Below are 23,271 nucleotides of genomic sequence, written 5' to 3'. Positions count from 1 at the left end.
AAGAGTGAGCAATTTCAAGTTACTGGATGTCAAACCTGGGCCCAACATATAGATGCAGTTACAAAGAGGCATAACAGTGGCTATACTTCATTTGTACATTTGAGGAGATTTTGTATGTCACCAAAAACATTCACAAATTTCTACAGATGTACTGTGGAGAGCATTCTAACTGGTATGGAGGAGCTACCACACAGGGTCAAAAGAGGCTACAGTAAGTTGTGAACTCCATCAGCTCCAATATGGACACTAGCCTCCGTAGCATCTAGGACATCTTCAAGACCTAGGCCTCAAAATGGCGACATCCATCATTAAGGACTCTCATCACCTAGGATGACCCTTTTCTCACTGCTACCATCAGAGAGGGGCTACAGGCATCTGAAGGCAGATACTCAACAATTCAGGAAAAGCTTCTTCCCCTCTGCCATCTGATTTCCGAGGGCATTGAACCAAAGAACACTACCTCACTGTTTTTTGCACTTATTAAATATATATATTTACTGTAATTCAGAGCTTTTATGTATTGCAACATACTGCTGCTGTACAACAACAAATTTCACAACATATGCCAGTGATATCAAACCTGATTCTGACAAAGCTTCAAATAACTTGTGGATTAAAAAAGTACAGGTTATCCAACCATTATCTACAAACCCCATTTCCAGAAAAGTTGGGATATTTTCCAAAATGCAATAAAAACAAAAATCTGTTATATGTTAATTCACGTGAACCCTTATTTAACTGACAAAAATACAAAGAAAAGATTTTCAATAGTTTTACTGACCAACTTAATTGTATTTTGTAAATATACACAAATTTAGAATTTGATGGTGCATCAAACACACTCAACAAAAGTTGGGACGGAATTAAAATAAGGTTGAAAAGTGCACAGAATATTCAAGTAACACCGGTTTGGAAGACTCCACATTAAGCAGGCTAATTGGTAGCAGGTGAGGTCTCATGACTGGGTATAAAAGTAGCATCCATCAAAGGCTCAGTCTTTGCAAGCAAGGATGGGTCGTGGCTCACCTCTTTGTGCCAAAATTCGTCAGAGAATTATTAGTCAGTTCAAAAGGAACATTTCCCAATGCAAGATTGCAGAGAATTTAGGTCTTTCAACATCTACAGTACATAATATTGTGAAAAGATTCAGAGAATTCAGAGACATCTCAGTGCATAAAGGGCAAGGTCGGAAACCACTGTTGAATGCGCGTGATCTTCGAGCCCTCAAGCGGCACTGCCTAAGAAACCGTCATGCTACTGTGACAATTATAGCCACCTGGGCTCGGGAGTACTTCGGAAAACCATTGTCACTTAACACAGTCCGTTGCTCCATCCAGAAATGCAACTTGAAACTGTATTACGCAAGGAGGAAGCCATACATCAACTCTATGCAGAAACTCCGGCGAGTTCTCTGGGCCCGAGCTCATCTCAGATGGACCGAAAGACTGTGGAACCGTGTGCTGTGGTCAGATGAGTCCACATTTCAGCTAGTTTTCGGAAAAAACGGGCATTGAGTTCTCCGTGCCAAAGATGAAAACGACCATCCTGATTGTTATCAGCGAAAGGTGCAAAAGCCAGCATCTGTGATGGTATGGGGGTGCATCAGTGCCCATGGCATGGGTGAGTTGCATGTATGTGAAGGTACCATTGACTCTGAGGCGTATATTAGGATTTTAGAGAGACATATGTTGTCATCAAGGCGACGTCTCTTCCCGGGACGTCCATGCTTATTTCAGCAGGACAATGACAGACCACATTCTGCAAGGGCTACAACAGCATGGCTTTGTACACACACAGTGCGTGTGCTTGACTGGCCTGCTGCCAGTCCAGATCTATGTCCTATTGAAAATGTATGGCGCATCATGAAGAGGAGAATCAGACAACGGAGACCACAGACTGTTGAGCAGCTGAAGTCTTATATCAAGCAAGAATGGACAAAATTTCCAATTGCAAATCTACTACAATTAGCGTCCTCAGTACCAAAGCGATTAAAAAGTGTTATTAAAAGGAAAGGTGATGTAACACAATGGTAAACATGCCTCTGTCCCAACTTTTGTTGAGTGTGTTGCAGCCATCAAATTCTAAATTTGTGTATATTTACAAAATACAATTAAGTTGGTCAGTAAAACTATTGAAAATCTTTTCTTTGTACTTTTGTCAGCTAAATAAAGGTTCACGTGAGTTAACATATCACAGATTTTTGTTTTTATTGCATTTTGGAAAATACCCCAACTTTTCTGGAAATGGGGTTTGTATTACATAGTATGTGAGCACAATAATGTTATTATGCTACACAGATAGGAAGCAAACAGATATTGTATCCTATCAGATTCCTGGACTGGAGAGTGTGGAGGAAGTATGACCATAGCAACCAGATTATCAGCATGCTCCATATTTCCTCTCAGAACAATCTACACAGAAATGGAAGTAGCTGGACTCACACCGTAGTCCAATTCAGTTCTCATAACTACGTGCAAAAAATATTCCATTAGCAATTTACATTTGACTTTCTGGAGATACGTTGCTTCACAGTTGATGAATACTTATAAATCAGTTACAGTTAAAAGAGCTGTGTGGAGGACTTGGTAAATATGTGGACTTGTACCATTTGGCCCTTATTGTTTCTGGCACCCTGGGAAATAAGTTTAAACACAAGAGCTGAAGACATTACTAACGTAACAAAGCTGAAACCAGTCTACAACTTCGGCAGGAAGTTTCTGGGTTTGGATAAGTGTGATGCTTGTATCGGAACATCGTCGTGCAAAAAATTCTTCAGAGAAAAAATCAGGTGGGATTTGTGTTCATAACTGTTTCAGAAGGTCCATTTATGATAGTCTGTAAACTCTATCAGGTGTAAGGAGCCGAATATATTCAAAAGCAATTTTTAAATCAAGTAATCCAAATCTTGATCTTTCTGATTTGTTTCCATACTGAAAAAGAAAAGTTTTGCACTGTCATTTTAGTTTTGAGTGTGGGTTTAGTAGTAGCTACTCTGGGCATAGGAATACACTGAAACGGTTACCTGCAAGTTGACCTCTTTTTTTCACAGCGATGCAGCCTGTTTGGCATTTTTAAATTCATTGTCACAATCTGAACATTCCATTTGAATTGTATAGTTCAAAAAAAACTTTAAAAGCAATGTGGAATACCCTTGGAATATGGGAGTGACAGACTGAAGTGCCTCATTATCATACCCTATTTGCTTAATAGTTACTACTAGATTCTACCCATACTTTGATACCAATTTTAAAGGGTAATATTAGCTGATGTACAAGGAAAATACTAGAAAAAGTTATCAGATGATAACTATTTTCCTTTTCTCTTTTTATGATGCCTTATTCCAAATAGGTCACTGGAGTTTCTGGTCTGATCTGAAAAAATCGTAACCTGACATTGTGTGTGTCTGTATCAGATCTTTCCTCAATAGATCATTATTTGAAAGTCATAAACAGAAATTTAATGTTAAAAATTTAATAGCAATTTGACAAAATTGAAATCTTGGGAGTAAAATTGATCATTGTTTGTGTTACAGTGAATCAATTATTTTCCACTGGAAAAGAATGCTTGTGGTGTAAAATGACTGCTGATTAATACTGAACCCATTTCTCACAATTCACTTAGACCAACTGCACCTCATTTTAGAAAGTTGTTTTTCCTTGCCTACTTGCTCTCAAACTGATGTATAGTGCAGAACATACAAAGAGCAGACATTTTAAAAGAAACAAGAAGGTAAACAAGAAAGAAACTTTGTCGTAATGGAAGTGCAGTTATCGCAAAAGCAAGAAATAAAGAATGGTGCATGTGGCACCTTTCCTTGGCTTTGTACAACTATCACCTGAATCTTTCTCCAAGCTAAGGATATCAAGAAGTTTAATTCTTATGAGGATATAATATAGAATATATAAAGAAAATGCAATCTAATGACGTCAATCCTATTCCTTCCAAAATGGTAACAAATCTTCCACACCCAACTTTTCCTGTTGAAGGAAACAAACCCATGCTCATCTTAAGACAAAAGTAGAAAATGCTGAAAGCATTCAGCAGGGTTCTAGAAAGATAAATATAATCAGTGTTTCAGGTCAAGAGCTCTCTATAAAACTAGAAAAGTGAGAAAATAAACATGTTTTGTTCGTTGAGGCATGGTTTGTGGTGGAGAGGAAATGTTTAGTTAGGAGTGTTTCAAGACCAAATCTGTCAAGGTAGCAATTACTTTAAATAATGAAGTTAGGGATACAAAAGACATCTGGAAATAAAAATATACAGATTCGAGCTTAAATTGCTAAATTAAATATCTAGTCCTAGGAGCTGCCACATGACCAGAGTGAACATATGATGTAGTTCCTTGAGCTTACTTTGGAACAAAATAGGAGCTAAACACAGTGGGCTCGAAGTGGCAGTGGGATGGAGAATTAGAAACACGGAGAACCAAAGCTCAGCACTGTAACTGTAGAGTAAATAGAAGTGTTCAACAAAACACTTACCCATCTGAATGTGGTTTTTCCAATATAGTAACAAGCACATTATGAACAATGAATGCAGTACAATTGATTAGAAAAACAAAGGAAATGTTGCTTCAGCTGGAAGGTGTGTTTGAGTCCTGGGATGATAAAAATTGAAAAGGGTGTTGAAACTTCTATGGTTTCAGGGCAGGGAGACTCTGTTGGAAATGAAAAGCCAATCTAGAGAGTCCCTTTGGAACACTGACTGGGAGTGGAGGGAAAAGTGTGTCTGCTGTGGAATCCTGTTGAAAGTGATGAAAATTACAGGTCAGTTGAAGGTGAAGGCTGGTGAGGTGGACAGTGACCATCCCCTTAATCCTTATTCAGGCAGAGGGGAGAAGACATGAAAGCAGAGTTCAGAAAGTAGAAGAAGTGTGACTGAGAGCCCTATAAACTAAGGTAGAAGTGAACCGATAGCTCAAGGAAAAGGAAGATATTAAAACACCAGGGTGGGAATCTTAATATCAAATTAAATACATCTGAGACAGACAAAATCTGAGAATTGTAGAGAGTCCTTACAGAAAACAACTGAGAGATGTGGGAGCCGATTCATTTAAAATGGATGTTTATCACTGATCTAAGTGCCAACAACTTCCTCAACCATCTCCTCAACTAATCAAGATTATTAAATTAAATATTTACTTTCTGAGATAGCTTTGCTGTCAAATATTACTGTCTTTGGTGTAAACATGGAGGGAAAGAATAAAAAATGTAGCATGCACAGGAACTATTTACCAGTGTCTATGTCTCTACACTTGTCTTACAAATTGCATTGTTTGCAGATTTGAGAACTGGCTATCTGCAGACTTAAGACTCCCTCCCAGCCAAAGGAATACTTACTTCGCCAATTATAGCGTTGATGCCGAGACCTGGAAGCCTGTTGTCATTTCCCGATTACAAAGCACGTATCAGAGTGAACTTTCTGATCAGAAGATCTGCATCTCAGCTGCAAAAAAAGTTGCATGCAGCATTGAAAGTGTTCTCCGAGTCACAGATCGTTTCCAGAAGTGGCTTAGAGCTGACCGGCTGACGGCTGAGCTGGTTCAGGTATGTCTTTCTGAACTGCAAAGTATAGAAAGTATCACTGATCAAGATCAGGATTCTGAGGTAAATGTCGATTCTGGTTCATACCTGTAGGAAAAGAAGCACTGGGAAAGCTGTAGAACATCAGGAAATAATTAACAAAAATATACAACTGAAAATATATATAACATACATGTTCTCAATAGCAAAAATAATTTAAGGTGTATTATAAGCAGGTTCTTGAAAATTGAGGGAAATTAACAAACTGTGGGGAAAAGAACTGCTCAAACTCTCTGGAAAGATCGAGAGGAGCAAACCTAGAGGAAGACCTCGGCTTATGTACATCAAAAGCACAGCCAGGTGGCTACACATAGAGGAAATGGAAGTCATCCAAAGAATGAGGGGTAGATCTGTATAGAAAACCATGGTGTCCAACGTCCGCATCTGATGTGGTACCTAGACAGACAGACAGTGGAGAAAAGCAGCAACGGGGGAAAAGAGACATTTCAGCTCTAGTAAAATCCTTCATTAGAACTGGCAAAGCAATGAACATGTGTTTTAAGTTTTAAAGAGAAGGAGAGGTAAGAATATCTGCAGTAGGTAAAAGGCTGAATTTGTCCATATAATTACTTTGTAAAACAGCAATTAAATGCAGAAGAGATTAAAAAAAAATAAAGCCAATTGTAAAAGGTACTACATCTCACCAGATCAGCCAAATATCGGGCCCATTAGGTAGATGGAGCTATGTGGTAGTGAAATTCTAGGCAGCTTCTAGAGTAAGTTACATGGTTGGCACAATACTGTGGGCTGAAGGGCCTGTAATGAGCTGTATATTTTCTGTGTTCTATATTCTAAACCCAAGAGCATTCTCAGATAAGAAGCTGTTTATTATGCAGAAGGAACTGCCTGTGATCTGGTGGTCTGGGCCCAATTGTTTAGCTGACCAGGTTAGATGGGTTTGAACCAATCTGAGTTGTAAATAACCAAGCGAATCTGTGGGGGCAAAGAGCCATAAATCAATACCGCTCATTGCCTTGGGCCAGGTCTTGAACCAATGAAGTTGAAAAATAATAGAATGATCTGATAAGGAAGAGAATAAGAGTTGAGAATTGAGAGAATTGAGGGTTAACAGCAACTCGGTGGAGACCAACCATTGCGGAAGTAAATTGCCTCACATCGGAAACATGGGGATTACATTCAGGATCAAGAGAGGCTCCTTTTCCCGGGTATAGCTTTTTCTCATCTTTGACTTTCATAGAGGGTCAGGGAAACCTAGTGAGTGTGCATACAGATGCTCAGTTGTGTTAATTCACACGAATGTGAACTGAGCCAATGAAGGTACTTGTCTGTAAATACAGTTCTTCTCTTTGCCTAACTGATCATGACTGTTGAAGGTTAATACCTTGAACACAAAATTGAAAGGCTTATGGGGATTTTCATCAAATAAACCATCTCAGAAAGGTATTACTTCCTTGTTACACATTCCCCTTGCCTTAACTTTGCAGTGGAACGTAGCGCACTTCATATTAGTTTTCTGGGCATTGTATATGCACATTAAACATTTCCTTATGAGTTAGGATAAGACCATTTGACCCATTGACTTCATGCCAGCTCTCAAATTAAACGCATTAATGTTGCCCCCCTCCACCCCCACCTATATATTTCCATCCTAGCCTATTATCTCTCACATATCCCTTTAATGCCTTTCCAATTCTCCAACTAGCCACGTTGATTATGGATTATTTTTGGAGGCCAGATAACTTAATGAGCAACATGCCTTTTGAATATGAGAGGAAACCACGGTAAAGGGAAAACCCGTGTACTCACAGGGAGAATGTATAAATCGAAGTGAAATCAGGATCAACCCTGGGCTGCTGGGACTCTGTGGCAACAGCATTACCTCTAGCACCACTCGGGCCTAATAGATTATGTAACATGTAAATTCTGGCCACTAAGGTTTGAAAACCATATACCAGAGTGATATAGATAAATCTTGATCTACTTCCTATTGGATAATTCATATTTGAGGTTAGCAGTGAGCTTAGATTTAATTTATTCATTCAATAATTTTAGAAATTTTCTGCCTTCTTTTCACCTAAACATTTTGGCTTGGGTGCAGTCACCCTAAACAGCTCCACATGCCAGTTATTTAAATGTTTAAATTAAATTAATTTTGTGATAGAAATAGCAAAACCTCATCACTTTCTTTAAGTCCAAATCAGAGGTAGTTAAGGGCAACATGGAAGCAGTTGGATCCCAAGCTGCAGTAAAACAAAGCTGGTAATAAATCTGGGATTCATCTATGTGTCTAGGAAATTTAAAAAAAAACTTTCTATTGGAATATAAAGCATTTTGTTGTTATTCTAAACTGTTACTATTTCATCATACTTCACCACTGCCCTTTATGTTAGTCCTTCACACCCATCAGAATTATGAACACCATCAGAAGTCCCTCCTTCCCATTCAGCAAGTCCTACAGAAGGAGCACGATCAGCACGACAGGATTGCCAGTTTACTGTTAATGAAACCTTATTATGAACATTGTGTATTACTTTCCTAGTCTTTATTGAGCAAATATAGCCTAGGGCCTTGCTCATCATCTTCCTATCCTTTAGCCAAATTGAACATGCGCTTCTACAAATATGTGAAGTTCAAAAGGAAGACACAATTGTGCAATACCAGAACTGGGCAGGGTTTAACCAGCAATTAACAGTACAGAACAATTATAAAATATTAAGAGATGACACTTAAATGCAAGTTATTTAGCAGCTGAGTGTTTATATTTTTGATCTACAGTATATGCATATTGTCACTTTCCTGTATGCTGCTCTTGTAAATTCTTCACCACTTCCTCATAGATTTTAAAATAAAACTCTTCTTTTACTGTAGAGACTCCCTAGTCTTTTGCTGAGGTGTCCATCCCAGCGTCTGTTGGACCGGATCATTCGACGTTATGCTGAAGTGAGAGACTCGGGTAGTGTCCTGATGCGACATTTCACTGATCGAGACAAACTGCGCCTGCTCTATACATTGTCTGTCAACACCCACCCTATTGTCTTACAGGTATAGTTCTGTACAGCCACAATTCATTTTAACAGTTTTTACTCTCTCGGAGTGAGGTGCATGGTTAACACAGAAGAAAATTTTCATTTTAAAATATTGTAATTTATTTTTAACTTTGTTTACATTTTATCAAACTAGATCAATGATTTCAGATATAGAAATTGCAAGAATTTGTAATGCTTTTTATTTGCCAGTTCAATGCATGAATTGTATTCTCTTGCTCTCTGTGGTACAATAATTTTTCTATAGGCATCCCATGAATTCAGTTACAGTATAAGGAATGGTGGGGAATAACTGTCTAGTGAGGGTGAACATTTACTTTATAAAAAGGTATTTTATGTGAGGGAAAAGTTTACCAGGAGGAGAATTCGATATTCATGCCATCAGGTTGGAGGCTACTCAGACAGAATATAAAGTTTTGCTCCTCCACCGAGGGCTGCCTCATCTTGGCATAAGAGGCGGCCATGACCATGGACCAACACATCAGAATTGGAATGGGAATTAGGTTGTTTGGCCGCTGGAAAGTTTTGCTTTTGGCAGATGAGGTGGAGGTGCTCAACGAAATGATCCCCCAATTTACGGTGGGTCTCACCAATGAAGATGAGGCCCACTAAACACAATAGATGACCCCAGCAGATTCAGAAGTGAAGTGTTACCTCACCTAGAAGGACTGTTTGGGACCCTGAATGGAGGTGAGGGAGGAGGTGAATGGGCAGGTGTAGCACTTTGGCCACTTGTAGTGTTAAGTGCCAGGAGGGAGATTAGTGGGAAGGGACAAATGAACAAGGAAATCACAGAGGGAGCGATCCCTGCAGAAAGCGGAGAGAGGTAGGGAGGTAAAGATATGTTTGGTGGTAGGATCCTTTGGAGGTGGTGGAAGTTACAGAGGATGTGTTGGATGCAGAGGCTCATGGGATGGTAGGTAAGGAGAAGAGGAACACTATCACTATAAAAGTGGTGGGAAGATGGGATGAGTGTGGATGTTTGGGAAATGGAGGAGATGTGGGTGAGGGCAGTATCAATGGTGGAGGAAGGAAAATCCCTTTTTTTTGAAGAAGGACATCTCTGATGTGCTGGAAAGGAAAGCCACATCCTGGGAACAGTCGCAGCAGAGAAAGGAACTGAGAAAGAGGAATGGCATTTTTATAGGAGCCAGGGTGGGAAGAGATATAGTCAAGGTAACTGTGGGAATACAGTAGGTTTGTAAAAGATATTGGTTGACAGTTTGTCTCTAAAGATGGAGACAGAAAGATCAAGAAAGAGGAAGGAGGCATCAGAAATGGTCCAAGTGATTTCAAGGGCAGGGTGGAAGTTAGAGGCAAAACTGATGAAATTGATTAGCTCAGCACATGCATGAAGAAGCACCAATTCAGTTATTAATGCAGTGGAGGAAGAGTTGGGCAACATTACCAGGGAAGACTTGGAACTTGGACTGTTCTATGTAGTCAATGAAGAGGCAGGAATAGCTGGTGCCCATGGTTACTCATTGAGTTTGGAGAAAGTGGGAGAAGCCAAAGAAAAAATTGTTGGGGGTGAGGACTAATTCTGCCAGATGGAGGAGGGGAACTGGTTGGTTCTTTTATTGAGAGAGAAGTAGACAGCTTTAAGACCTTCTTGCTGAGGGATAGAAGTGTATAGGGACTGGACATCCATGGTGAAAATCAGGCAGTCAGGATCAGAGGATTTAAAGTGACTGAGGAGTTCAAGAGAAGAGTTGCGGATATAGGTGGGAAGGAACTGAATTGAGTGATACAGTAGGGTCAAGGTATGAGGTCACGAGTTCAGTGGGGCTGGAGCAGGCAGAGACAATAAGCCTACCCAGATCATCAGGCTCCTACGTAGGAGAAACAAGCAAGCAGTGCAGCATAAGGGAACTATAACTTAGGTGGTGGTGGATGGGAGTTCTCCAGAGTTGATAGGTCAGTGATGGCATCAGAGGCAGTTTTCTGATGGTCTGGAGTGAAGCCCTCTTCAAGAGGCAGGTTTGAGGAAGTGCCTGACAGTTGCTGCCTTACATAACTTCTTTTTAAAATGCAAAATAAATGTGAAAAAAATATTAGGAACATAAATGTTAGGAAATGAAACTGGTCAGGTGGTGGATGTGCCAATGGGAAAAGTGATCACAATTCTGTAAATGTTTCAAAATAGTAATGGAAAAGGATAGAGTTGGTTCTCAAGGTCTTGAAGTGGTAGGAGGCCAATTTCAAGAGTGTAAGACAGGACCCAGTGAAGGTAAATTATAAACAGATACCTGTAAGATAAACAATGGCTAACAAGCGAGATTCTTTTAAATGTGAGTCTGTCATGGCATGGGAAAGTGTGAGGTAACAAATAGAGGGGCTGGCGTATTTTTAAATGATTTATCACATTGATTCTTAGCTGCCAGATTTACCTTATTAGAGAGGCACAGCGGTGAAATACTGTACAGTCCTGAGGAATGACAGGTGAAAATAAAAACTGTTCTGGGAGTTGAAAGAGTAGAGGGAGTGACCAAAACCAGCAGTCCCAGTTTCAGAATCAGGGGTTAGTCATTCACAATATAGGGAGAAATGAAAATTCATCACCAGAAGGCAGTGAATCTTGGAATTTTCTACCTAAGCAGTTTGTGTCTGTTCAGATGCTGAGTATACTACAAACAGGGATAGATAGGTGAATTCTAGATATTAAGGGAATTAAAAGTCAGTTCAGAAAGGTCATAGCTAGCTGAAAGACTTCTTCCTTTATCTTCTGCACATTCACTCTTCAATCCTCATCTCCTTCACTGCAATAGTATGCAAGAAGAGAGGTGACAAAGCACAATCTGTCAGTGATCAACAGAAAATGTCTTACAAATAGAGAATTTCTTCTAAAGTTTTCACTTCACCCCTCCCCTACCCATCTTTCCCCACATCTGGTTTCACCTATAACTTGCCAGCGTGCATTTCTTCTTGTCTGCCACCTTCCTTTTATAGCTTCTTCCCCTTTCCTTTCCAGCCTTAATGAAGTGTCTGGGCCCAAAACATCGACAATAGATGTCTCCTTTCTCTCCTTAGATGTTGCCTGATCTGTTGAGTTGCTCCAGTATTTTGTGAATGTTGATCTGAATTTTGAGCATCTGCAAAGATCTTATGTTACCAATTCTTCAAGCTTTCTTAGAAAAATTTAAGGGAAGTGAAAGTCATGAGAAATGGAGGGTGCAATTGTTCAATCTAAAACCAATGTATTATGCCAAAACAATGGAGACTACAATGGGATGAGGGATCATTTGGCTAGTGTAGACTGGGACTCTAGGCTGGATGGGTGAGGAACACTGGAAGTCTTTCAAAGAGATTTTTCACAGTGCTCAACTAAAGTACATTCCAGTTAAAAGAAAAAAAACAGTATGAGTGGGGAGAGCCAGCCTTGGATAACTAAGGAAATAAAACAAGGCATCAAATTAAAAGCTCATGCATACGAAGTTGCCAAGAGTAGTGGGAAACTGGAAGATTGGGAAAACTTTAAAAAGTACAAAGAACCACTAAGTGAGTAATAAAGAAAGGGAAGCTAGATTATGAAAATTAACTCGCACAAAATATAAAAATGAATAGTAGAAGTTTCTGTAATTATATAAAGCAGAAAAGGGTGGTTAGAGTGAACACTGGTCCCTTGGAGGACGAGAAGGGGTAATTGATATTGGAAAATTAGGAAAAGGCAGAGGATTTGAATAACTATTTTGTGCCAGTCTTCATGGTGGATTTGCCAATGTGAGAGATTATGGATGCGATGAGAGGTGAGAACCTCAAAACAGTAGCTAGTAGCTATCACTAAAGAGGTGGTGCTGAGCAAACTTGTGGACGTAAAGATAGACAAGTCCCCTCGTCCTGATGGAATGCATCCCAGGGTAGTGAAAAAAATGGCACGTTATAATAGAGGCTTTGGTAATAATTTACCAAAATTCTCTGGACTCTGGGCAGGTCCCGGCAGATTGGAAGACGGCAAATATCACACTACTGTTCAAAAAAGCATGTAGGCAAAAGGCAGGTAACTATAGGCCAGCTAGTTTAACATCTGTAGTTGGGTAAATGTTTGAAGCTATCATTAAAGAAATAGCGAGACATCTGGAAAGAAGTAGATACATCAGGCAGATGCAGCATGGATTCAGCAAAAGAAGGTCCTGTTTGACAAACTTACTGGAGTTCTTTGAGGATATAATGAGCGCAGTGGATAGAGGGGAACAGATTGATGTTATTTACTTAGATTTCCAGAAGGCGTTTGTTAAGAGGCCACATAAAAGACTTATCCGTGAGATAAAGATGCATTGATTTGGTGGTGAAGCATTAGCACTAATAGAAAGCAGAGAGTTGGGATATATATGTGTTACTCTAGTTTGCAATCAGTGATGAGCAGTGTGCTTCAGGGTTCGGTGCTGGGCCCACAACTATTCATGATATACATGCTAATGATACTAAATTGAGTGGAAAACAAATTGTACAGAAGATACTGAGTCTGCAGAAAGATATAGATAGGTTAAGCAGGTGGGCAAGGGTCTGGCAGATGGAGTACAATGTTGGTAAATGCAATGTCATCCACTTCAGAAGAAAAATTAAAAAACAGATTATTATTTAAATGGTAAAAAAATTGCAGCATACTGCTGTGCAGAGGGACTTGGGAGTGCTTGTGCATGAGTCACAAAAGGTTGGTTTGCAGGTGCAGCAGGCTATCAAGAAAGCAAATGGAATGTTTGCCTTCATTGTTAGAGGGATTGAATTTAAGAGCAGAGAGTTTATGTTGCAACTATACAGGGTACTGGTGAGGCTACATCTAGAGTACTGAATGCAATTCTGGTCTCCTTAACCTGAGGAAGGATTTACTGGCTTTGGAGGCGGTGCAGAGGAGGTTCACCAGGTTGATTCCAGAGATGAGGGGGTTAAACTATGAGAAGAGATTGAGTTGCCCTGGACTGTACTCACTGGAATTCAGAAGAATGTGAGATCTTATAAAAACATAAAAAATTATGAAAGGGATAAATAAGATTGAGGCAGGAAAGTTCTTTCCACTGGTAGATGAGACTAGAACTAGGGAACATAACCTCAGGATTAAGGGAGTAGATTTAGGACAGAGATGAGGAGGAACTGCTTTTCTCAGAGAGTGGTGAATCTGTGGAATTCTCTGCCCAATGAAACCATGGAGGATACCTCAGTAATTATATTTAAGACAAGGTTGGACAGATGCTTGCATAGTAGGGGAATTAAGGGTTACGGGGAAAAGGCAGGTAGGTGGAAATGAGTCCATGGCCAGATCAACCATGAAATTGAATGGCAGAGCAGACTTGACAGGCTAGGTGTCCTACTCCTGTTCCTACTTCTTACGTTCTTATGAAAAGACTACGTAGTCTTCTCTGATGACGAGAGGTTCTTAACTGACTAAGCATTTCCTACTGTAGCCATATGGTCAAGCCCATCTTTCCCAATGACCTCAACTACCATTATGGGAAGCACAGGGAGAAGCAAAACAAAACCTGCAAGTATCACTGAACCAACACAGGAGAAAATTCCTCAGAATGTAATCAAGCTCAAATAAACATGTCTGGGATACCTTATGGTCCTAAAAATGAAATTGCTTGACTTTCAACACTTTCAGGAATAAGTTCAGCACCATCTGAAAAAAAGTTTACACCCACAGCTCTAGCTGTCAGAATCGGAATTACCATCACCAACATGTGTTGTGAAATTTGTTAACTTAGCAGCAGCAGTTAAACATAATATAGAAAGAGAAAATAAATCAAATAAGGTTATATGTATATTGAATAGAAATAATATATATTAAAAAGTGAGGTAGAGTTTATAGGCTGAATGTCCATTTAGAAATCATATGGCAGAGGGGAAGCTGTTCCTGAATTGCTGAGTGTGTGCCTTCAGGTTTCTGTACCTCCTTCCTAACAGTAACAATAAGAAAAAGGTATGTCCTGGGTGATTGGGGTCCTTAATAATTAACGTCGCCTTTCTGAGGCACCATTCCTTGAAGATGCCTTGGATACTATGGATGCTAGCACCCAAGATGGAGCTGACTAATCTTACAACTTTCTGTAGCTTCTTTCAGTATTGTGCAGCAGCAACCACACCCCCACCCCATACCAGACAGTGATGCAGCCTGTCAGAATGTTCTCCACAGTACATCTACAGAAGTTTCAGTGTTTTAGGTGACAAGCCAAATCTCTTCAAACTCCTAATGAAATACAGTCACAGTCTTGCCTTCTTTATAGTTGCAGCGATATGTTGAGACCAGGTTAGATCAACAAAGATCTTGATACCCAGGAATTTGAAATTCTTCACACTCTCCACTTCTGATCCCTCTATAAGGGATCAAGTTCCCTTATTTTACCCTTCCTGAAGTTCACCATCAGCTCTTTCATCTTACTGACATTGCCTGCATGGTTGTATTATCAGCAAATTTATGAATGGCAATTGAGCTACACCTAGCCACACAGTCACGGGTATAGAGAGAGGGTAGGGGGCGGACTAAACACACATCCCTGTGGTGCACCAATGTTGATCATCAGCAAGGAGAAGATATCATCACCAATCCACAGATTGTGGTCTTCTGGTTAGGAAGTCAAGGACCCAGTTGCAAAGGGATGTACAGATGCCCAGATTCTATAAACTTATTGATCAGGACTGTGGGAATGATGGTGTTAAAATTCTGAACTACAGTCAATGAACAGCATCCTGACATAGGTGTCTGTATTGTCCAGGTGAGCCAAGGCCATGTAAAGAACCATTCAGACTGCACCTGCCATTGACCTATTGTGGCAATGGGCAAATTGCAGAGGCATTTCATCACCACATTAAAAGCCATGTATCAATGTATAAAAAGCATTAGTGAATGAGTAGGTCCAGTTTATAAAGCACAAATTAAGCTCTTCAGTTTGAAACAAAAGCCAGTTCTGTCCTGTAAAAATGACCAATATCTCTATTCAGCTTTTTCCAGGGATAGAAGGGTGGCCATTTTTACGATACTTTGGCTCCTGTGGTCGAGTATTTGTGACTCCATGGACAAAACCAATCAAAGCATTTTATAATGAATCCTCCAAAGTCACAGCAGATATCGCTTACCAGCTTCTTCATGTTACTCACCTGCTGGGAAACAATGATTTGAACTATTTCATGTACTATGCCAGTGTCCATAATAACATGTTTGGCACCTTTGAGGATGGACGACTTTACATCATAGACACCAGCACAATAGGCATCATCGACAAGCTGGAAGGTAAGGATACTTTGTGGACTTGTGTTGGTTATCAGGATGTGTTATGCTTGCAAATACTGTGTAAAAATGTAGTAATCTTTTTATACAATGCATACGACATTCATCTCTAGAGTACCACCTCCAATCTGAACAACCTCACACTTCATGTATTTTCTATTTACCAACTAGGTATCCTCAATTTACTTCAGGTTCATCTTCTGTTTGCACATCAGCTAATTTAGTTAAATAATGCAGTCCCTATATCTAAGTCACTCAGTTGCAAGAAGCTGAAGCCCCAAGGCCGGTCCAAGATAACCCAGCAATTAGTCTATTGTCTTGAAATTAACTATTTTCTCTTCCTTTTCTTTGCCATCAGCTAACTAATCTCCTTCCCATACTAACATATTATCTTTTATATCATATTTGCCAAAATCTTTAATATTGGCATATTATTGTCATCACATGAACCAAGACAGTTTAGCCCATTTTGCCTATTTTCATACAAATCAAATCAATAAGTGTATTTGATCAAAGTAAAGCAGTAACAATGCAGAATAAAGTGAAAAAGCTCCAGACAAAGGGCAGTTCAGGTAAACAATAAAGTGCAAGGTCATATCAAGGTAGATTGTGAGGTCAAGAGACGTGTTCAAGAGTCTGATAACCGAGGGATAATAGTTCTCCTTAAGTTTGGTCACAGACACTTTTAAGGATTTTGTCTCTTTTGCCCAATGGAAGAGTGGAGAAGTGAGAATATCCAGGGTGGATGGGGTCTTTTATGCTGGCGGCTTTGTGGAATTCCAAAAACAGTGCACCACCATTGTCTAATACTCTCATAGTCAAACTTCAAAGTTCAGCACATTTAACTTTGAAAATGAATTTTCTCCAAATTTATACACCACACTCAACCAACACCAAGCCATACTCTTGTCAACTCCATCTACTTAACAGATTCCAAAGAAACTCAGCTGAAAAAAACAAGCAAAAATCCTTGTCAATCATGTCCTGACCATTCTTATTACTTTCAGCTCTTCCAGTGCCATATGCCACCAGCACTTTCAAATTCTTATGTTCCCCTGGATTTTAGGTATCCACCACTACCAAACACAAACTACTAAAAATGATGTACTCCAGGAATACTCAATCCTCTGAGGCATAAATAACTGAATAAAAAATCCTGAAAAACATAACTTTTAAACAATATAAAATATAAAAAATACAAATTTAGATTTAATATATCTTGTAAATATTAAGGTTCATTTAAAACTACAAGCCATGGTGTAGTCATTCCCTTCTCTTCCCTACCCTTGCTCTCACACCCCTAAGGCAAAGAATTTGTCTGCGAATACAAGTCATAACCATAGCAATCGCACATAGCCTGATGCCTACAGATGTATTATATACTTATCAAGTCTTCTGCACTTAATACTGTTGTAATATATTTGAAGCAAAGAACAAAGCTCTATCTGCCCAGTTGATATGCCCTGTCTTTATTCGATGATCATTGCAATGAGCCCTCTGAATTCTTGATTAGTATTTCCAAGTGTGTTGCTGCTGCCACTTGTGTTTTTGGTATATCCACTCCCAGAGTGATCGGATATCCAGTACTTATCCTGATCCCATTTAACCATAACTACCATTTTTTTTATATATTGAGTTTTCAAATGATTACAGAAAAAAGAAAAAATTATCTACCCTTCCCCCCTCCCCCTAACATCCCTATAGAAGAAAAGAATAAGAAGAAAGAAGAAAGAAAGAATGCCTGGCTATTGGAAGATCCCCACATGCTCCACGGAGTTCATAATAACTTTAGTATATATATTTCTTTCTTTCCCCAAATAACCAATTATTTTATCTTCAGAGTACCTATATATTTAATCCTGTCTTTTGTAAATAAGGGCGCCAAATTTTCAAAAATGTTTCATATTTATCTCTTAAATTATAAGTAATTTTTTCAAGTGGAACACAGCTGGAAATTTCATTCTTCCAATGATCTCTACTTAAGTATGAATCTGATTTCCAAGTAACTGCAATAGCCTTTTTGGCTACTGCCAGTGCAATTTTTATGAATTCTTTCTGATATTTATTCAATTTGGGTTTCAGTTTTATCCCTTCAATATCGCCTAATAAAAATAATATTGGGTTATGTGGAAGTTGTGTCCCAATAATTTGTTCCAGTAAAACTCTTAAATTTGTCCAAAAAGGTTGAATTTTAGAACAAGACCAAGTAGAATGTAAAAAAGTACCAATTTTTTGGTTACATTGGAAACACTGATCAGATAAATTTGGGTTTAATTTATTTATTTTTGGGGGTGTACTATATAATTGATGTAAAAAATTATATTGCACTAATCTTAACTGGACATTTATTGTATTTTTCGTACTATCAAGACAGTCTTGACCAATTTGTTTCTTTAATTTTAATATTCAAGTCAATTTCCCATTTTTGTCTTGACATGGATTCCTTGTTTAAGTGCCTGTTTTTGAATCAAACTATACATACAAGAAATTTTTTTTTAGTTTTTCCTTTTTGAATTAAAGTTTCTATTTCATTAGATTTCTGCAATAACATTGTTTGACCCAATTTTTCTCTTAAATAAGCCCTTAATTGGAAGAAACAGAAAATTGACATGGAAATTTGACCTAGGAGGGTTACAACTTCCAAACTTTAAGAATTATTATAAAGCAAATCAACTTAGATTTATTGCATCTTTTTTTGATGAAGATAAACTGGCATGGATTAGAATAGAATTAGATAAAATAGGAGAAAATACACCAGAAGATTTTATATATAAATGGGAATCTAAATGGATACGGGAAAAGAATCTCCTATATTAAAACATTTGATTGATTTATGGAATAAGATAAATGTTGATGATGAGATAAAGAAATCTTTATTAGCAAAGAGATCTTTAATTCAAAATACTTATTTCTTTTACAATGGATAATCAACTTTTATATAATTGGTTTCATAAAGGGATTAGATATATAGGAGATTGTTTTGAAGGAGGTATATTAATGTCATTTGATCAATTAAAGAATAAATATAAAATATCAAATGACTACCATTCTTTAAACACCAACGTTACTTTTCCAGAAAAAAGACAATCTGGATTTTTCAAATGTATTTGTCCGCAAAATATGGGCATTGCTGGAAATTCAGATCTATATTTCATTCCCAAAATGTTTGATTGTTAACTGTCTCAGTTCAATTACATAAATGGGTCTTGAATCACACAGAGGATAGCATGATAAGCAGTTTTTTCCTCCCTGATATACATAGACAAACCAGACTTCCCCCCCCCCCTCACAATAATGCATTTCATGGTTCCCATTCCTGCTAATTGTTCTAATTTAAAAAAATACTTCATTACTCAAATTTAAATGTCCTGATAAACATTGATCGATCTAAACTGATGATCCAGGATCAACAGTGCCATTTTATGGATACCAGTCTAGAAACTCAAACACACTATTATTACAGCCATATCATTGATGCCACGCTCTTAGTTCAGCATTGTTAGTGCTCGTTTTCCTTTGATAAGACATTATATACTACTACAATAAACTCCTCTGTCCCTATCAGAGATACTCTGCTTATCACCTGCAATTTGCTCTCCTCTGTACTCTACCGTGCGCATCAAATCGCCCTAATCCCCTCAACAGAACCTTTAATCTAGCCATCCTTTTAACTTGCAGTCGTAAGTATAAAGGGAGTACTGCAGAGTCAGGGAAAACACACCCTTTCAGGTCAGATATTAAATAGTAGTCTACATTCCTTTGGTAGAGGCTAAGAATCTAGATTGGCGTTTAAACCTCACACTGGCAGTGTCAAAATTTAGATTCAGTTAATCATCAGGAATTATATTTAAGAGCATAAAAAATGGTCTTGGTAATGTATTATTCCTCAGTGAAAGCACATTGGTCATGATCACACTAATATTTGTGGGAAGATGCTGTCTGAAATTGTGCAATGCATTAGGTTCTCTGACTGTACAATTAATGAAGTTATTTTGAGAATCCTGCAGTTGCAAATCCTTTTATCTCAACTGATGACAAAATACAATTAGTTTTATATTTTTATAACAGTTTTTAAAACTATTATAAAGTTGCCTTATTAAGAATTAAAGAGGAAAGATGTGAGATCACTGTCTTCAATGAAGAATTGGAAACTTTTAAAACAATATGAGATTATTTTAATCACAAGAGATTCTGCAATGCTAGAAATCCACACAGCAACAAGCACAATATGTTGGAGGAACTCAGCAGGTCAGGCAGCATTTCCACGGCTGCTGCCTGACCTGCAGAGTTCCTCATCATTTTGTGTGAGATTATTTTGGGTGTCTGGAATGCCCCACCAAGGGAAATACTGTAAGGGGATTTGATAGTATTAAGAACTTGGGCAGACACAACAGGCAGGTAATGGAGCAATGTAGACCAAGCAGATGGGATCAGTTTCATTTGGTCAACAAACATCATGGGCTGAATACCCTGTCCCCTGGTGTGGAGTTCTGTACTCTATAATAGTTCTCCTTGGAATTCCCACCATCAAAATTGTAATCCACAAATAGGAACATTTGTGTGTCAATTCACCTTCGATCATTGGTTACGTATTAATGGATTGATATGTGGTATGTTCAAAACACCCCTTGCTGATGTTATAAATGTACATTTGGCTAGTATGAACAAAGCTGTTCATATTTCACCGTACATTCACCTTTGTACATGAATGAACATCTATAAAAAACTGATTTATTTACAATCTTCTCTTTGCAGATAAGGAATTTGTCCATGGAAAAAATGATGTCTTCTCTTGTTTGACTTCAGACTGCAAAATGGACTTTTCACCTTGTGGGAACATCAGTGAAGCACAAAGCTTCATTCTAGTGTGCAGAGTCCTTTTGCCTCACTTAGTGGTAGGCAAATTTAGCTCTCCAACTGTGCAGAACCAAATAGACAGATATCTAAGTCTTTGCAGTGATGAGACACTCTCTACTAAGGCTATCCTTGAGGCAGTCAGATCGCTTATGGAATTGTTAAAATCTTTACGCTCTTGTGATCCTTATTTTGAATATAGATATCCAGAATGCAAGTACAATAAAAACTATTGATGCCACGAACCTTCTGCAGGTTTAAAGCAATTTGTATTTCAGTATCCACCTCCCTTGCATTTATGCACATTCATAAACAATGAATTTCACAGCACAATCACATTTTTGTTAGAGGAGTTACTACTGAATGGGGCTATGGAGCAATATTTTGACATCTTTTAAGACATACATTTAGGGAAGTTAAACCAGGGTAGGGGATAAAAAGTGAATGGCAGGGGCTGAGACCTTTAGATACAAGTACATAGCTTAAAGTGTCGACAATGAAGATATGAAGTATGGAATTGTTGCTTTAAATGGCCAAGACATTAAGTGTAAGAGTGGGGGCATTGTGTTACAGATGAAGATCAAGTTACTTAGACTGCACCTGCAGTACTTTTATAGTTCTGATCACCACACTACAGGCAAAATATGATGAAAAGATTCACAAGAACATTGTCTGAATCTCTGGAACTGAGTTATGTAAGGAGAGATTGGGTAGGCTAGGGCTGCTTTCCCTTGATAAATGATGTGATAGAGGTACAGTACTGTGCAAAAGTCTTAGACACCCCATATATTTTTAAACAAGGTTTCAGATGATGTGGCTTCCACAGAGCCCTGACTTAAATATCATTGAGACCGCCTGAGGTTACCTGGTGATATAGAAGCAAGTGAGACAGCCCAAGTCTGCAGAAGAATTGTGGCAAGTTCTCCAAGATGCTTGGAACAACCTACTAGCTGATTTTCTTATAAAACTGCATGGCAGTGTACCTAAGAGAATTGATGCAGTTTTAAACACAACAGGTGGTCACACCCCACTGATTTGATTTAGTTTTCTACTGTTTACTGCTCTTTATAGTATTTTTTGATAATTAGAACCTTTTCATTCCAATATTTTGAAAGCATCTTTGCTATACAGAATATTTTTTACACGTGCCTAAAATTTTTTTACACAGTACTGTATATAAAATTATGAAGCATAAATAGGGTAGATAACCAATTTGCTATGGCTAAAGCTAGAGGGTATAGGTTTAAGGTGAGGGGATTTGAAAGCAATCCCAAGGGCAGGAAGGAGAGTATCTTGCACTCAGTGGTTGGTATTTGCAATGGGCTCAGAGAACATGGTGGAAAAATGTGACATTTCTGAGACTTTTGGATAGGTACCTGAATGAGCAAGGCATAGAATCATATGGAATTAATCCAGGCGTATAGGATTTGTAGAGCTGAGCATGATGGTCAGCTTGATACAAGGTACCAAAGTTTGTTTCTATGTTGTACAACTCAATGACACTTAAAAACCCGGTGGTGAAATTACATAAATAGTTGTAAAACAAGCATTTAACAATTTTAGTTTCAATGGGATGGGTTGAAATTCTAGTGCCTCCAATGTGTGTGAAGGACTATGCACATTTGGAGAAACAGCTATGGGAATCAGGCTCACTATCAAAATGCACACCATCCAAGGAGGAACCTGCTTGGAGTCCCTACCCAAAGGAATAATTAGGTTTCTACCCGTAACTCTGAATTGAAATCTGTTACTCAACAGGGTAAACTTTGTATTTTTAGTTTACCTAGAACTTGAGTGCACACTGATTAAACATTTCAGTTTAGATTAGGCCAGGCGGTACCCATTTCTTTATCAAGGTATCCACTTTCACCACATGAACAACATATTCTCACTCCACTCTTTTAGTTGTGTCTAATACTGCTCTAATACTCAATATTACATAGCTTATTTGCTGCAACATGAATCTTAAAAAACCAAGGCCTTCAGAGCCCATATGTAGATGTCAAAACTGTTAATTATTCTCTTTGCTATCCAATAATGCTAGAATCTTGGATATTGAAAAGATACTTAAATATATCTTCAATGTTAAAGTTTTTCCTGTGTTTTTAATATAGACACGAGGTAAATATAACCACAAAGATGCTCTTGAAGCAGAAGGTAGGCAGCTCATTCATGCACAAAATGAATTACACAGATATAGTACTACTTAATCAGCTACTTCACTGTACAAGGTGACACGAGATATGAAAAACAAATAGGAGGAGGCATACCTACCTTTATTTAATTAATGAGCTGTATTAGAGCATATTTGTCAAGGATAAATATGTCTTTTGAAGTAAATGCCATAAATAATGGATGAAAAGAAATTAAACATCAATTTGTTTAAAGCTTTATTCCAGAGTTAAATGAAGAAGCACCCAAGGATTCCTTTAAATTTTAATTTTCTTTGTAGATGAACACCAGTTTTACCCTTTTTAGGTTTAAAGTAATTGTTTACCTTACTGCTTCAGGCTTTCTATTTGAAACCCCACACAAGATCTGCAATTGCAACAGTCTGCTTGGAAGTAGAAAAGAAAGGAAATTACAACCAACTTTTTTAATAATAGAATTC

At 38.3% G+C, this 23,271-nt stretch overlaps 1 protein-coding gene across 1 annotated transcript; it reads left to right on the top strand.

Annotated features, from left to right (window-relative positions):
• The first annotated feature begins 2,349 nt into the window (after positions 1-2,349).
• Positions 2,350-20,899, top strand: dipk2b (divergent protein kinase domain 2B). Its single transcript, XM_059966188.1, has 5 exons — positions 2,350-2,788; positions 5,282-5,546; positions 8,412-8,585; positions 15,521-15,809; positions 20,562-20,899. Exons 1-5 carry the CDS (start codon positions 2,592-2,594, stop codon positions 20,894-20,896), a joined length of 1,260 nt encoding a protein of 419 aa, XP_059822171.1. The 5' UTR covers positions 2,350-2,591; the 3' UTR covers positions 20,897-20,899.
• The last annotated feature ends 2,372 nt before the right edge of the window (positions 20,900-23,271 follow it).

The sequence above is a fragment of the Hypanus sabinus genome, chromosome 4 (assembly GCF_030144855.1).
Source record: "Hypanus sabinus isolate sHypSab1 chromosome 4, sHypSab1.hap1, whole genome shotgun sequence".
Lineage (NCBI taxonomy): Eukaryota > Metazoa > Chordata > Chondrichthyes > Myliobatiformes > Dasyatidae > Hypanus > Hypanus sabinus.
Note: the sequence above shows the minus strand (reverse complement) of the source record. Positions and strands in the feature narration are given on the sequence as shown.